Below are 14,846 nucleotides of genomic sequence, written 5' to 3'. Positions count from 1 at the left end.
AAAAAAACATGGTGAATTTGTAGGATTTGTAATGAAGTGTTAAAATAAGATCTCTATAGAACATTACATCTGCATTGATGAATGGGTGTGTACTATATACAGCCTCACTGTACCCACATATAATATAATACAAGTATATATGTTGTGATGAAACAAACACATGTACAGATACTTTCTGTCAGACAGAATCAAGCCGTAATGAGTGCTACAGATTCTACCAGGTTTCCTTCTTTTTGTCGGCAATTACGCTTTGCCCAGATTTCATTTAGTGTATTTGAAGTAACATTCCATGTAAAAAGGGAAAACAAAGTGAGTACTAGAGATGTTTTTATTATGTGTTGATATCACTGTGTATAGTAACTGTTAGGGTGGCCCTATTTAGTTACATTCTAATGTTTCACATAACCCAACCAACACTAGTTTAAGCCTGAAAGACTCAGTCGTTGTTTCCGGAGCTTTCAGACTCAGTCGTTCTTTCCGGAGCCCAGTCGTTGTTTCCGGAGCTTTCAGACTCAGTCGTTGTTTCCTGAGCCTTCACACTATGTTACTTTTATTCAATGAATTTTTTTAAATGGTACAAAAAACTTTAATAAAATGTTAGTGATGATGAGATAGAAACACCACAAGTTGTATCTGAATGGTAATTAGTATTTATAATTTGGTATCTTTGTAAATATTTCATACTTTCCTTCTGACTTTAATTGTCATTTCTAAGGCATGTAGGCGGTTTAAAGTATGATTATAAAAATGAAAACATCACTAATTTGTAAAAATACATACTTCTTTTTTTTTCATTTTTTTTCAACTTCTCGACCTATCCATCATTTTTAAGGTGTTACAATATGTAAAGGATCTTAAAAATAAAAAAGGTCACCCTCACAATTAGGTCAGTATTTTCATAGAATTTAATACTTTTCTATAAAACTTAGCTGTAAATAAAACTTTTGAAATAAATACATTAAAAGTACAAGACTAATTATAAGAATTCATGTTTGTGTATTTTGATTGTGTGTACTTATAAAACTGGTATGAACAAATTTAGATGATTTAGGAACTATTCAGTTGTACATGCAGCTTTCTTTAACAAATTCATTTTTTCTTTGTCATTTTTGATTACAGGAAGGAGCTTTGTGAGTTGAAAGAGGAATTACAAACACAGAGATTGTTACGTATAGCTGAAAGTGATCAACTCTGGAAGACAGAAAAGAAACTGCATGAGAGTGAAAGTAGCAATGAAAAGAATAGGGCTGAGAATATGAGAATTCATCTCAAGTTGGAAGAACTCAGAACTAAGTATGGTGAAAGTGGTATGTATCTCACACTTCAGTCTGTAATTTTATAGTTTTCAGAGTTATTTTTATTTTATAATGGAATATATTAATTTTATTCCAACTAATAAAACATAATATCTATACCAATAAGTAGAAATATGACAAGGACTCTGATCATAGCTATAAATAGAATATGATATCATATTTTTGGAAACCAGTAAATTGAGAAAAAAACATTAGTTTTGCTTATCCAGCTCTGTTGCATGTGTTCACCTGTGTAGGTTATAGTATCATTGCCTATACACCTCCCCTATACTAGACAAGTTGTATTCTGTTAATACATTCTGATGCATTATTGTTGATCTACTTGACATAACACTGGTGCTATTGGTCAATCTAGGAATACTGGCTTGACATCTGTGTACAAAAAATAAAATTTGATGATCTGGAATATTCCATTAATTGTGGGGATGCTTGCATTTTAACTGTCTTTGATTACTAATAAGGTCAAACAAAATATAATTATGAAAAAGATAATTCCAGATGCAGCAATACAGGTCATAGGTTATACAATTTCAGCTAAAAGAAAACATCCTGTAGGTAGGTTATCTAGGGCTTTTAAAAAGATTATCATCATTTGTTTATTTTGATATTCTTAATATTTCAAATTCATTGACATGTACAAAAATTAAATTTATGCAAATATGTCATGAACACTTACACTGTGACTAGATCAGACATCTAGAGATTTAACACTATACAAATAACATATAAACAAACATCATGTACAACTTGTATACCCATAGGGTTAGATAATAATACACATTTACTTGTGATAGGAAACTATCTATTAAAAGTGATGTTCACATTGTTAGGACTAATATCTTCAGTTGGTCAAAGTAGACTGGGAATATTTCCTGATTAGTAAATGTACTTCACCACTCCACTAGGTTAGATTTTGTAAATCCTTTATATTTAAATGTACAAGGGGGTGTATGGTCAAACAACTGTTCTCTTCTTTCCACCCCCCACCACCCCCCACCCCACCCCAACCACAAGGGGCTTTTGTAGTAACGAAATAATGGTATTTGGACTTTTTGATTGTTGGTAGGTTTTCTATTTGTCCTTTTTCAGTAAAGGGTACTTTTTACAATGGAATACCTTAGAATTCAGTGTAGAAGAAAATTAGTCAAGCTTAGAGATTTATTTGATGTTGTCTCACTACATAACATCACCTCAGATTAAATCAAATTACAAATCTTAACTAACACAATATGTCAACAACAAAAAAAGGGGGGGGGGGCTGCAACTGTAATGTTTGTTAAGGTACCTTTCCATTTACCCTTGGGTAAGTATCAATTCTAAAAAAAAAAATTTTCAGTGCTTTTCAAATTTAAACTCACACAGGTGTGGAGACTTGTTTTGAACAGCGCCCCCAACCACCTACTTTGTGAACAATTAATTTGACCCAGTAGCACACCGTTGTCAATCATGTGAACAATAAGAAAAGTTTGTCATTTTGCAAACACAATCAAAGAGTCTTTCAGTCATATGAGTAAAACTAACAGTAATAGAAAGAACATCCAAGTCCAGTGTTTTTTTCTGGTTTCAGTTTTAGTAACAGGAGGAGGAGGAAAGTAAATGGCTAAAGTAACACCTGTGTAGTTTCCATAATTTCATACCATAATGTAAATGGCATAGGAACTCTAAACCCTGGTTACATTTATAAATGGCATAGGAACTCTGAACCCTGGTTACATTTATAAATGGCATAGGAGCTCTGAACCCTGGTTACATTTGTAAATGACATAGGAACTCTGAACCCTGGTTACATTTGTAAATGGCATAGGAACTCTGATAGATTTAGAAAATATAACCCATTTACCATCTATACACATGTACAAACAAAAATGAAGGCTAGGATATTCTCATTAGGAAAGTATTTTGATTCAAAATTAATTTTTTGTAAAATTCAATTCATATAAAATTTACTAGTCAAAGCTAGCTGTCATAGATGATGTAGTCTAGAAAATCATTGGTTTTCAACATCACACTGATAAACTTGTCCTGGTTATCTTAAATGGACAAAAATTTAGCATAATCTTACTGAGAAGTATTCAAGATTTCTAGCTACCATAGATGATGTAGTCTAGATACTCGCCATTAGTTTTCAAATCATTTAATGGAAGCTTTCTAGACTTGAAAGCCAATAACAAGTCTCTGGGTCATAGATTATGGACAAACATTCAGAGCAAACATTCAACCAAGTTTTTGTTCCAAATGATAGCATATTCAGAGCCAAACTCCACTATGGAAGTGAAAACAATAATTCATTGTCATATTTTGAAAATGTAGAAATTACAGGGGTGAACAAATCCACTGGTCCTGGGTCCGGGACTAGCGATTTTTTTGGGCGGACCTGCACAAATTTTACGTTGTACCATTAATTCTTTCAGCAGGACCACTGGATTTTTTAAGGCACTGGTCCGGGGACCACCAGTTCACAAAATGATTTGTTCACCCCTGAATTATGATATTTTGAAAGTTGAAACCTGTGAAGTGTCAAAGTTCAATTGTGTGATTCTTATACCAAGTATTGAATGCTCATCAAATATTGACTGATTTGAACACAATTATGACATCTTGAAATCTCTTCAGCAAGGTCACCTTATTCTATTCCATTGAAGGTAACCAGGACAGAGTTTAAAAGCTGTTCTAAAGTTCATGGTCAGCTGTTTTGTGGAGGTCAGCAATGACATGGTCATAGGAGTTGAATGACAGGATATAGGTCTGCTTCCACATACAGAGCCCTTACATGTTAGCCATAAACAACAGTCACAAACGTCTGGCTTATGGTGAGATGTAACGCTATAAAACACTACCAGACTGTTTCTATTTGTGGGAAGTAATACTATAAACCAGTATAAAATGGGGGTATTTGTGTTTTGTGGCCCTCAGTGTAGTAAAAATCGGCCTCTTTGATAGGGTCTGTTAAATCACCAAATTTTCAAGTCCCTCAGGGTCACATAGATAAATTATGAATCCAAGGACAATAGCTCCACCAGTACATTGTTTTTGCTGAGATTTTTGGATCTCCTTGCCTTAGAAAAATGCAATCGGATCAATCGTATTTGTTCTGTTAGATACCCAAATTGTCATGTCTCTCACGTACCTTGTCATACTAAAGACAATTTTTTCTCACAATTGTTCAAATATTTTGTTAAAACACTCTTACGTCTTAGTGTTGTCTTTAATATAAGGATTACATGATATCATTCATTTGTTCTGACCCAACTTTTTCTACAACTCTACCAAACAACTGTGTTTTTTTCACACCTACCTCTTTAATCCTAATCCGAAGTGGCCCTTTAAAGTTTTTTTAATTGAGAGACACCCATCCTACTTTGTGAAGTGAAAATCATGCCGTTTTAGAGTTATAAAATGCTTAAAATGATCACGTACCAGATGGACACTTATTAATATAACTCAAAGTTCAAGGAGAATCTATTCTGACACAAATTTGTGAAGTTTTTAATATCATAGTAACAGAGAAGAAAACCATCTGGTAAATTTTACATCAGTGTATGCAGTCTTTGAGGGGACCGTAGTGATAACTAGTAATACATATCCATGGATGGCACACACCAGTAGATTTTACAGTACTTTCTTCACCTTTTTTTCTGGGTTTGGGCTAATAGGTAGTCTAGGGTTAACTTAAAGTTAAATTTGAAATAATTTTTCTTTGGGGAAGTTAGTTATGTGAGATCTTTTTACTGAATCATATTACCAGACCACTGTCTATACTCAGTTTATGTGCCTGGAAAGCAGGATACAAGAAAAGTTGATCTCTCATAACAGAAATTTCAGGAAATGAATGCTAAAAACTAAAAAATATACAGTAGGAATAACATAAGTATCTATGTATACAGTCAAAATGTAAACATTTACAAATTGTAAACTTGTAGTGCACTAGATTTGATATTTTGCACTGCAAAGTATATATACTGAATCTGTGAGATGTGAACAACTGTTCCCATTGTCATTACAGTCAAGTTTAAAATTTGAGTTGACATTGAGTTTTGAGATGTACAAATTAGTAAAAATGAAACCAAACTCCACCCCAACCCACTCCACACCACTCCACCCCAACCCACTTCACCCCATTCCACCCCAACCCACCCCACTCCACCCCACCCCACTCCGCTCCAACCCACTCCACTCCACTCCACTCCACTCCACCCCACCCCACCACTACCCACCCCACTCTGCTCCAACCCACTCCACTCCACCCCACCCCACTCCACCCCAACCCACCCCTCCCCACTCCACCCCAACCCACTCCACCCCACTCCACCCCAGCAAAACAACCTTTAAGCTGCACTAGTTGCAACCTTTAAATGTTGTGTTAGGTACAGTAACTTACTCGTCATATTTTACACCTTGAACTGTATTGCATCACCTGTGGATAAATGTATTTTTTTGTAGCTTTGTACATGATAAATCAAATCAAATTGATTTTTGGATCCACACCCAAAAATCATCACCCTCAACGGCGACCACAATTACAACTTGTTTCTGTACTGTGTATGGATGTTGACCTCTGATTAACTTGTACTATTTCTATTTACGAATGTTTTAACAATTTTCAGTGGTTATTGTGGTTGTCTGATCGAAAATAATACTCCAGTTACACTAGTCGTTTTAACATAGTGACAAATTCAAAACCAAGTTTTTGCTCAAGATTTAAACTTACCACTACATTACGTACAGATAATCTTGACCACTAATTAACAGATACAATGTCTTTTTAAGTAATTGACCAATTTTTAGTGGATACATCTTTGGTTACTTGATGACAGGTTGCAACTAGTACAGGTCTTGGATATTCTATGAATGATAGTGGTTTGCTAAGGTCAGTATCAAAGTAGGTGAACTCTACCTGAGTTTCACAGTAATTTGACTGACGTTCCCAACCCAAAGTATAATACAATGTATCAATGGGGAAACTATGCTACTTTTAACACTGGACAAAACTATAAAACTAACTATACCTTTTTCATTGAGTGTAATTACAAATAACCCCAAATTTTAACTTTGAGTTTTTTGGCCACATTTTTTTATGTTTGTTGTTTTATTGTGAATATTAACACTTTCTATTCCCTACCCTTCAAAAAAACACCAATAATGTGATATTTCATACAACAAAGGTAGTTTTTTAAATAATGAAAACAAAAAATCAACATTTACTTGCTAGCCTATTGAAATCCTAAACCACGACAAAAATAAACTGACCACAAAGCATAGCGTACAGTAATTGATAGTTTGTGACACACATGTCTAATTTATTTGGGTCACTACAAAACAGAACTATCCGAAAAATCCACTGGTACCATCCAAAATTTATTAATGACAAAAAAAATGAAATCCAATCTGCAGCCTACAAGGAGATATTGTTATTCTTTCCATGGCCATCTAGCACCAGATATGAATAGGCGAACAGAACAATAAATCATCCAGAAAGGCCATGTGGTCACCACCCATCCGTCACGACATCAAAGTATATTGTGCGTAAAGCCTGGAAATTTTCACCACAGCAATATGAGATTATATTGATGGGTAGCTGACACAAGAATAGATACATACACATGTAAAGTGACACTCCATGCTGTATACCAGTACATTTTCTGTGTCGATGTACTGTCAGTAAAAGTACAATGTGTAAGGCCCAGTTACACGATGCAACTCATGAAGCTAGCAACTGTGGCGGAGCGCGTACACAAAGCAACTAGTTGCTTGGTGAGTCGCAAGAGCTAAACTGTTGCACATGCGTAGATATATAACAGTTACAGGTCATAGAGGTCAAGTCTTCTAGCAGCAGGAATTTGGAAGAAATACTATAAAATTGCTAATATTTATGAATAAAATGACTGAAAACTTGTTGAGGTATCGATAATAAAGCTATATTTAATTCAAAGTTCGTTTATGGCAATGTTGGCAACATAGTAGTTTTGACTCACCTAGATAGACCTACATATAGACAACATAGTAGTTTTGACTCACCTAGATAGACCTACATATAGACAACATAATAGTTTTGACTTGCCTAGATAGACCTACATATAGACAACATAATAGTTTTGACTTGCCTAGATAGACCTACATATAGACAACATAATAGTTTTGACTCACCTAGATAGACCTACATATAGACAACATATTGACTTGCCTAGATAGACCTACATATAGACAACATAGTAGTTTTGACTCACCTAGATAGACCTACATATAGACAACATAGTAGTTTTGACTCACCTAGATAGACCTACATATAGACAACATAATAGTTTTGACTCACCTAGATAGACCTACATATAGACAACATAATAGTTTTGACTTGCCTAGATAGACCTACATATAGACAACATATTGACTTGCCTAGATAGACCCACATATAGACAACATATTGACTCACCTAGATAGACCTACATATAGACAACATAGTAGTTTTGACTTGCCTAGATAGACCTACATATAGACAACATATTGACTCACCTAGATAGACCTACATATAGACAACATAGTAGTTTTGACTCACCTAGATAGACCTACATATAGACAACATAATAGTTTTGACTCACCTAGATAGACCTACATATAGGCAACATAATAGTTTTGACTCACCTAGATAGACCTACATATAGACAACATAGTAGTTTTGACTTGTCTAGATAGACCTACATATAGACAACATAGTAGTTTTGACTTGTCTAGATAGACCTACATACAGACAACATAGTAGTTTTGACTCACCTAGATAGACCTACATATATACAACATAATAGTTTTGACTCACCTAGATAGACCTACATATAGACAACATAGTAGTTTTGACTTGCCTAGATAGACCTACATATAGACAACATAGTAGTTTTGACTTGCCTATAGATAGACCTACATATAGACAACATAGTAGTTTCGACTTGCCTAGATAGACCTACATATAGACAACACAGTAGTTTTGACTTGTCTAGATAGACCTACATATAGACAACATAATAGTTTTGACTTGCCTAGATAGACCTACATATAGACAACATAATAGTTTTGACTTGTCTAGATAGACCTACATATAGACAACATAATAGTTTTGACTAACCTAGATAGACCTACATATAGACAACATAGTGGTTTTGACTCACCTAGATAGACCTACATATAGACAACATAATAGTTTTGACTTGCCTAGATAGACCTACATATAGACAACATAATAGTTTTGACTCACCTAGATAGACCTACATATAGACAACATAGTAGTTTTGACTTGCCTAGATAGACCTACATATAGACAACATATTGACTTGCCTAGATAGACCTACATATAGACAACATAATAGTTTTGACTTGCCTAGATAGACCTACATATAGACAACATAGTAGTTTTGACTCACCGAGATAGACCTACATATAGACAACATAGTAGTTTTGACTCACCTAGATAGACCTACATATAGACAACATAATAGTTTTGACTCACCTAGATAGACCTACATATAGACAACATAATAGTTTTAACTTGCCTAGATAGACCTACATATAGACAACATATTGACTCACCTAGATAGACCTACATATAGACAACATAGTAGTTTTGACTTGCCTAGATAGACCTACATATAGACAACATAATAGTTTTGACTCACCTAGATAGACCTACATATAGACAACATAATAGTTTTGACTTGCCTAGATAGACCTACATATAGACAACATAGTAGTTTTGACTTGTCTAGATAGACCTACATATAGACAACATAATAGTTTTGACTTGCCTAGATAGACCTACATATAGACAACATAGTAGTTTTGACTTGTCTAGATAGACCTACATATAGACAACATAATAGTTTTGACTTGCCTAGATAGACCTACATATAGACAACATAATAGTTTTGACTCACCTAGATAGACCTACATATAGACAACATAGTAGTTTTGACTCACCTAGATAGACCTACATATAGATAACATAATAGTTTTAACTTGCCTAGATAGACCTACATATAGACAACATATTGACTTGCCTAGATAGACCTACATATAGACAACATAATAGTTTTGACTCACCTAGATAGACCTACATATAGACAACATAGTAGTTTTGACTCACCTAGATAGACCTACATATAGATAACATAATAGTTTTCACTCACCTAGATAGACCTACATATAGACAACATAGTAGTTTTGACTCACCTAGATAGACCTACATACAGACAACATAATAGTTTTGACTCACCTAGATAGACCTACATATAGACAACATAATAGTTTTGACTTGCCTAGATAGACCTACATATAGACAACATAATAGTTTTAACTTGCCTAGATAGACCTACATATAGACAACATAGTAGTTTTGACTTGCCTAGATAGACCTACATATAGACAACATATTGACTCACCTAGATAGACCTACATATAGACAACATAGTAGTTTTGACTCACCTAGATAGACCTACATATAGACAACATAGTAGTTTTGACTTGCCTAGATAGACCTACATATAGACAACATATTGACTCACCTAGATAGACCTACATATAGACAACATAATAGTTTTGACTCACCTAGATAGACCTACATATAGACAACATAATAGTTTTGACTCACCTAGATAGACGTACATATAGACAACATACATGTAGTAGATTTGACTTGCCTAGATAGACCTACATATAGGAGTGCTTACTAAATTATTCCATATGAAGGCACAAGTCAGATCATACACTTTGCAGTCACATCACACAATCACCTCATTATTTCATGGTATGTCTCATGAATGATTACATTTTATGTCAAAATTACCGACACTTTAATTGTGTTCAAAATTGTTAGGTTCATTGAAATATGTAAAAGCTGTTCTGTTGACCAAAAGAAACAAGAAAAGGCTCAGACATTTGGGATGACAAGGCATGGTATAATTGACAAATTGTGTGTGTGTGTGCGTTTATATGTGTATCCATTTGTATGTCTGTAGTTATGTCTATCTGTGTCTGTGTGTGTGTTTGTGTTTGTGTCTGTGTGTGTGTGTGTCTGTGTGTGTGTCTGTGTGTGTGTGTGTGTCTGTCTGTCTGTCTGTCTGTCTGTGTGTGTGTGTGTCTGTGTGTATGTATGTGTGTGTGTGTCTGTCTGTGTGTATGTATGTATGTATGTGTGTATGTATGTATGTGTGTGTATGTGTGTGTGTGTGTGTCTGTGTGTATGTATGTATGTGTGTGTATGTATGTATGTGTGCGTGTGTGTGTCTGTGTGTATGTATGTGTCTGTGTGTGTGTGTGTGTGTCTGTGTGTGTGTGTGTGTGCCATGTTGATTACAAGTTTTTCAATCAATAACTGGCACTAAACCTGTGAATGATCAACTCATCTCATTATGAGCAATCTCTGTCTTAGTGTCTACTATAAAATAGTTCATGTTTATTGTTTAATGGCCATGTTGTTGTCAGTATGTTTCACTGTCTGTGGAGTATTGTAGGATAGAACCATACTACCAGCATATGTATGCTTTGTTAGACTATGCTGGCTATAGGGATACACACAGGACAAATGAGAACATGTGTTGTTTCTACCCACCTTTCAAATTCTCATTATCTTAAATAGAATTTGACCACCTAGGTGCACTCTAAATAGAATTTGACCACCTAGGTGCATTCTAAATAGAATTTGACCACCTGGGTGCATTCTAAATAGAATTTGACCACCTAGGTGCATTCTAAATAGAATTTCACCACCTAGGTGCATTTTAAATATAATTTCACCACATAGGTGCATACTAAATAGAATTTCACCACCTAGGTACATTTTAAATAGAATTTCACCACCTGGGTGCATTTTAAATAGAATTCACCACATAGGTGCATTTTAAATAGAATTTCACCACCTATGAGCATCTTAAAAAGATAACATTCATAATGATATGTATTACTGGAGGTGTGTTTGAGAACAAGTTGACCTTGTTGTTCAATAGCTGTAACCATAGCTAGCATAGAGGAGGTAGTTAGGAGTAGGAGTGCAGTGCAGTTTAATTCAGTTCAGTTTATAAGTGACATATCGGCAAAATGTTGTTTGTAGCTGTACACACTATTACAAGGACATATAAACATGATGATAAATACGTTTTAGTGCAATTGTTACTTTTAATATTCTCTATCCTGCACAATTATTCACAATGCATGTCACCACTCTTCTCTCTGCTTTCTAATTTAACTCTCAAATATACTTTAAAATATAAATTTCAAGTCAATCCTGGTACCCACCATAAAGGTTTATTAACAGTAATGCTATATATTTATAGACTGTATGACCATTGGGCTGTTTTATTGCAGGTTAATCCTTCTAACTTACACAAAGAAAATATGTACATGTACAAGGTCAGGGGGGGGGGGGGTATGTCTGATTTCCATAGTCTAGATGTTTGTGCTTTATGCTTCTTACTGTAACCATGACAACTCAAATAGAAAATTAGCTAATTAGTTGTCACTTTGAAGGATGTACACACCTGATGTGACTGTCTGTTTTGATCATCATAGTTTTGTGTGTCATATCTATTGTCCAGGCTGAGATTCGGTCACTTTGGTCAAATTATATCAATATACTTGACGGCAAACCTTGTTGTGGTGACACTTATGTAATCACAAACAAATGCATATACAATGTATGAGAGGTGTACCACAAACCATAGACCCGCCACCAAGTTGGTGGAGGGTCTATGCACAAACACAGGGGAGTGAAACACTATTTAATGCAAACAGGGATGAAACTAGAAATGCAACAGGGGTGAAAAGCTAGTAATGTAACAGGGATGAAAAGCTAGAAATGTAACCGGTGAAAAACTGGAAATGCAGCAGGGGTGAAAATTTCATAATGCAACAGAACAGGGGTGAAAATATAGAAATGTAACAGAGGTGAAAAACTAAATGCAACAGGGGTGTAAATAAAAATGCAAAAATAAAACCCACAGAAATGGACATGTCAGCAATACTCCTGTAATGATATTTTGTTCTCAAAACTAAACTATACAGCATAGCTATTGCGACCATTAGGTTGATTGTATTTTAGTATTCTTTTGATCTAGTTGATCAATTTCATTGTGTTACCAATTTCAGAAGATCAAAGTAAACAATCAATCCTTCGTGGGAATGTGGAAAAGATACCAATCAGAAGTAAAATGGCAGGGTCTTCTTCAGAAAAAGACGAGAAACATGAAGATGAAGAGTCAGAAACAAAGGGTAAAATGGGAGACAGAGTCACTGAGATGGATGAAAATGAAGTAGATACAGATTGTCAACAGAGAGATGAGAAAGGAGAAGAGATGGGGACTGACTCTGCTGCTGTGGAGATTGATAGAGATGAATGTTGCCATGGAGATGAGAGCCAAAACAAAGAAGGTGTTGATGAGAGCACTTGGAAAGATAAAAAACGAGTCAGAATGAACACTACAGTGTCAGTGTTAAATGAATCAGGTAGTGAAAGTCAACAAAATATCCATGAAGATGGAAAAGATACCAGGACTGCCAAGAGACGAGGTAAACGCTACCAGAAAGTTATACATAGTAAAGATGCTGTTGTCAAAAATGAATGCAAGCAACAATAGGTCATCCAATACTGTAAAAGGCGATATGTTATATCGGGGTTAAAACTTGGTGGTGACAAGATAGTTGTCTGCTCACAGCTACTAGTATATTAACAAACATAATGATCCTGTCTAATTCATATGACTTCAGTGATGTATAGCATTGGTATAAGAACATGGAATTGAAACCTGGGCCTTTAAGCACAAAATACACAATAAAGGAAGCTTTATTGGTGTGATTTGAGAACTCGAAAGTAATCAGAACGAAATCTCATGAACATTTTAGTTTTCAAATACTATATAAACATTTTGGTGTTGAAAACCGATATGATGATATGACAGACCTAAGCTCTACTTAAGCCTAAAAAAAATAATTGTTTGGTTCCAGTTACCCAACCCCACCTAGCTTTTCACTGCCGACCCTAACATTTTTTTTATGTATAGAAAAAAATAATAAAATGGCAAAAATTGTGAAGTCTCACAAGAAATAGTGGATACAGAAACTGATATCAACTTAAAAAGACAATATAAAACTGTTCTTCTAATTTGTAATGGCTGTACATCGGATAGGAAGAAATAATAACACAGAGACCATTTGGAAAACAATAGAAAACCGGAATGACACACACACACAAAAAATATAACAAAATAAAGTAAAAAATCTACCCACCCCACCTATCGTAAAATTGAGCGTAACCGGAACCACACAATTTTTTTATTATACCTTATCAACACCCATAACGCAAAAAATTGTGTCTGTTTAGAATTTTCCATACCATCAGGCAAATGTGTTGATATGTGTATATGTTGACATTTTCTATTTGAGTAGTAGTTATACCAGTTTACAAATTTTCCCCCAATGTGTATACATGATGCAGTGGATTGACCAGTAGATTTATTACATTAGTATGCAGTCCATGGCTATACTCTATGTCAGTTATTTTGTTGTAAATCTATTTTAGGTTAGTGCCAGAATTTCTAATTTAGGAACAAGTGTGACAGTGAAATAACATTTTCACTAAATTTTCTCATTTCTGTTTGTTTCATATTTTCACCATTATTGTCCATTTCTTGTGCATTTCACACACTGCCAGGGTTGCAAATCACAAATGATCACTGCATTCTTAACTATAAAGACTACAACACTGCCATATCAAAATCTAAAATATAACAAATAATGGCATCACTGTCCTTTACATCACCTTGTAGGGACAAGCATATTTGACAAACTGTGGTGTATTTTTCAATTTTCAGAGACACTTCTCATATATCTATTTACCAACATACACAGGTAAATTTTAGCTATGTATATATAATACAGAACAATACTAATTATTTGACAAAGACTTGTATTCAGTAATATCGGTTGTGTGATTGTATGTCAATGAGTTTGGGAGAATAAAATAATGTTGATGAAACATTGTACCTGCCAAATGATTCTTGAAAATTCACTCTGAATGAAATTACAAGTTATTAGTTTCCTCTGACGCCAACACTTCAACCAGGATTGTTTTCCAAACAGAATTGAGAAAATTATACCTCAAGCAAGTCAAGCCATATATATGTTTGAACTAAAAATATGGGACATATACCCTGTTTATTCTATGTCACATCAATGTGTGTCTACTTCATTTGTCGAACTTAAAAATCAACATTGTTTTCTCAAATTTTGTCATAAAATATGCGTGTGGAATTATAATTGTATTACTCCCAACTAATTTTCTTCGTTAAGTTGGAGAATTATTAATGACATAAGGGTTTTGTCACTCCTCATCTTTTGACTTGTAGTGACAAGGCCCCTTAGATCACTTGTGTTTTCTTTGACTGAACCAAGAACAGTATTAGGAAGATCTTTACACTGAAAATATGTATAGTTCTACCACGCCCATAGCAATAGCCATATGATGATGTATATCACAAAGATAACATGACCTATTCATAG

The 14,846-nt window shown here is 34.6% G+C and overlaps 1 protein-coding gene across 1 annotated transcript in view; it reads left to right on the top strand.

The window, feature by feature from the left end:
* LOC144436890 (protein Spindly-A-like) overlaps nt 1-14,153 on the top strand; it is a 32,554-nt gene extending 18,401 nt beyond the window's left edge. Inside the window, exons 10-11 of the mRNA XM_078125755.1 lie at nt 1,120-1,307; nt 12,438-14,153. Of these exons, the coding sequence (XP_077981881.1) occupies nt 1,120-1,307; nt 12,438-12,925 (676 nt within the window). The 3' untranslated portion in view covers nt 12,926-14,153. The remainder of the gene's footprint in view (nt 1-1,119; nt 1,308-12,437) is intronic.
* Nucleotides 14,154-14,846: the final 693 nt, after the last annotated feature.

Source organism: Glandiceps talaboti, chromosome 1, assembly GCF_964340395.1.
Source record: "Glandiceps talaboti chromosome 1, keGlaTala1.1, whole genome shotgun sequence".
Lineage (NCBI taxonomy): Eukaryota > Metazoa > Hemichordata > Enteropneusta > Spengelidae > Glandiceps > Glandiceps talaboti.
This window is presented reverse-complemented; position numbering and strand designations above follow the sequence as displayed.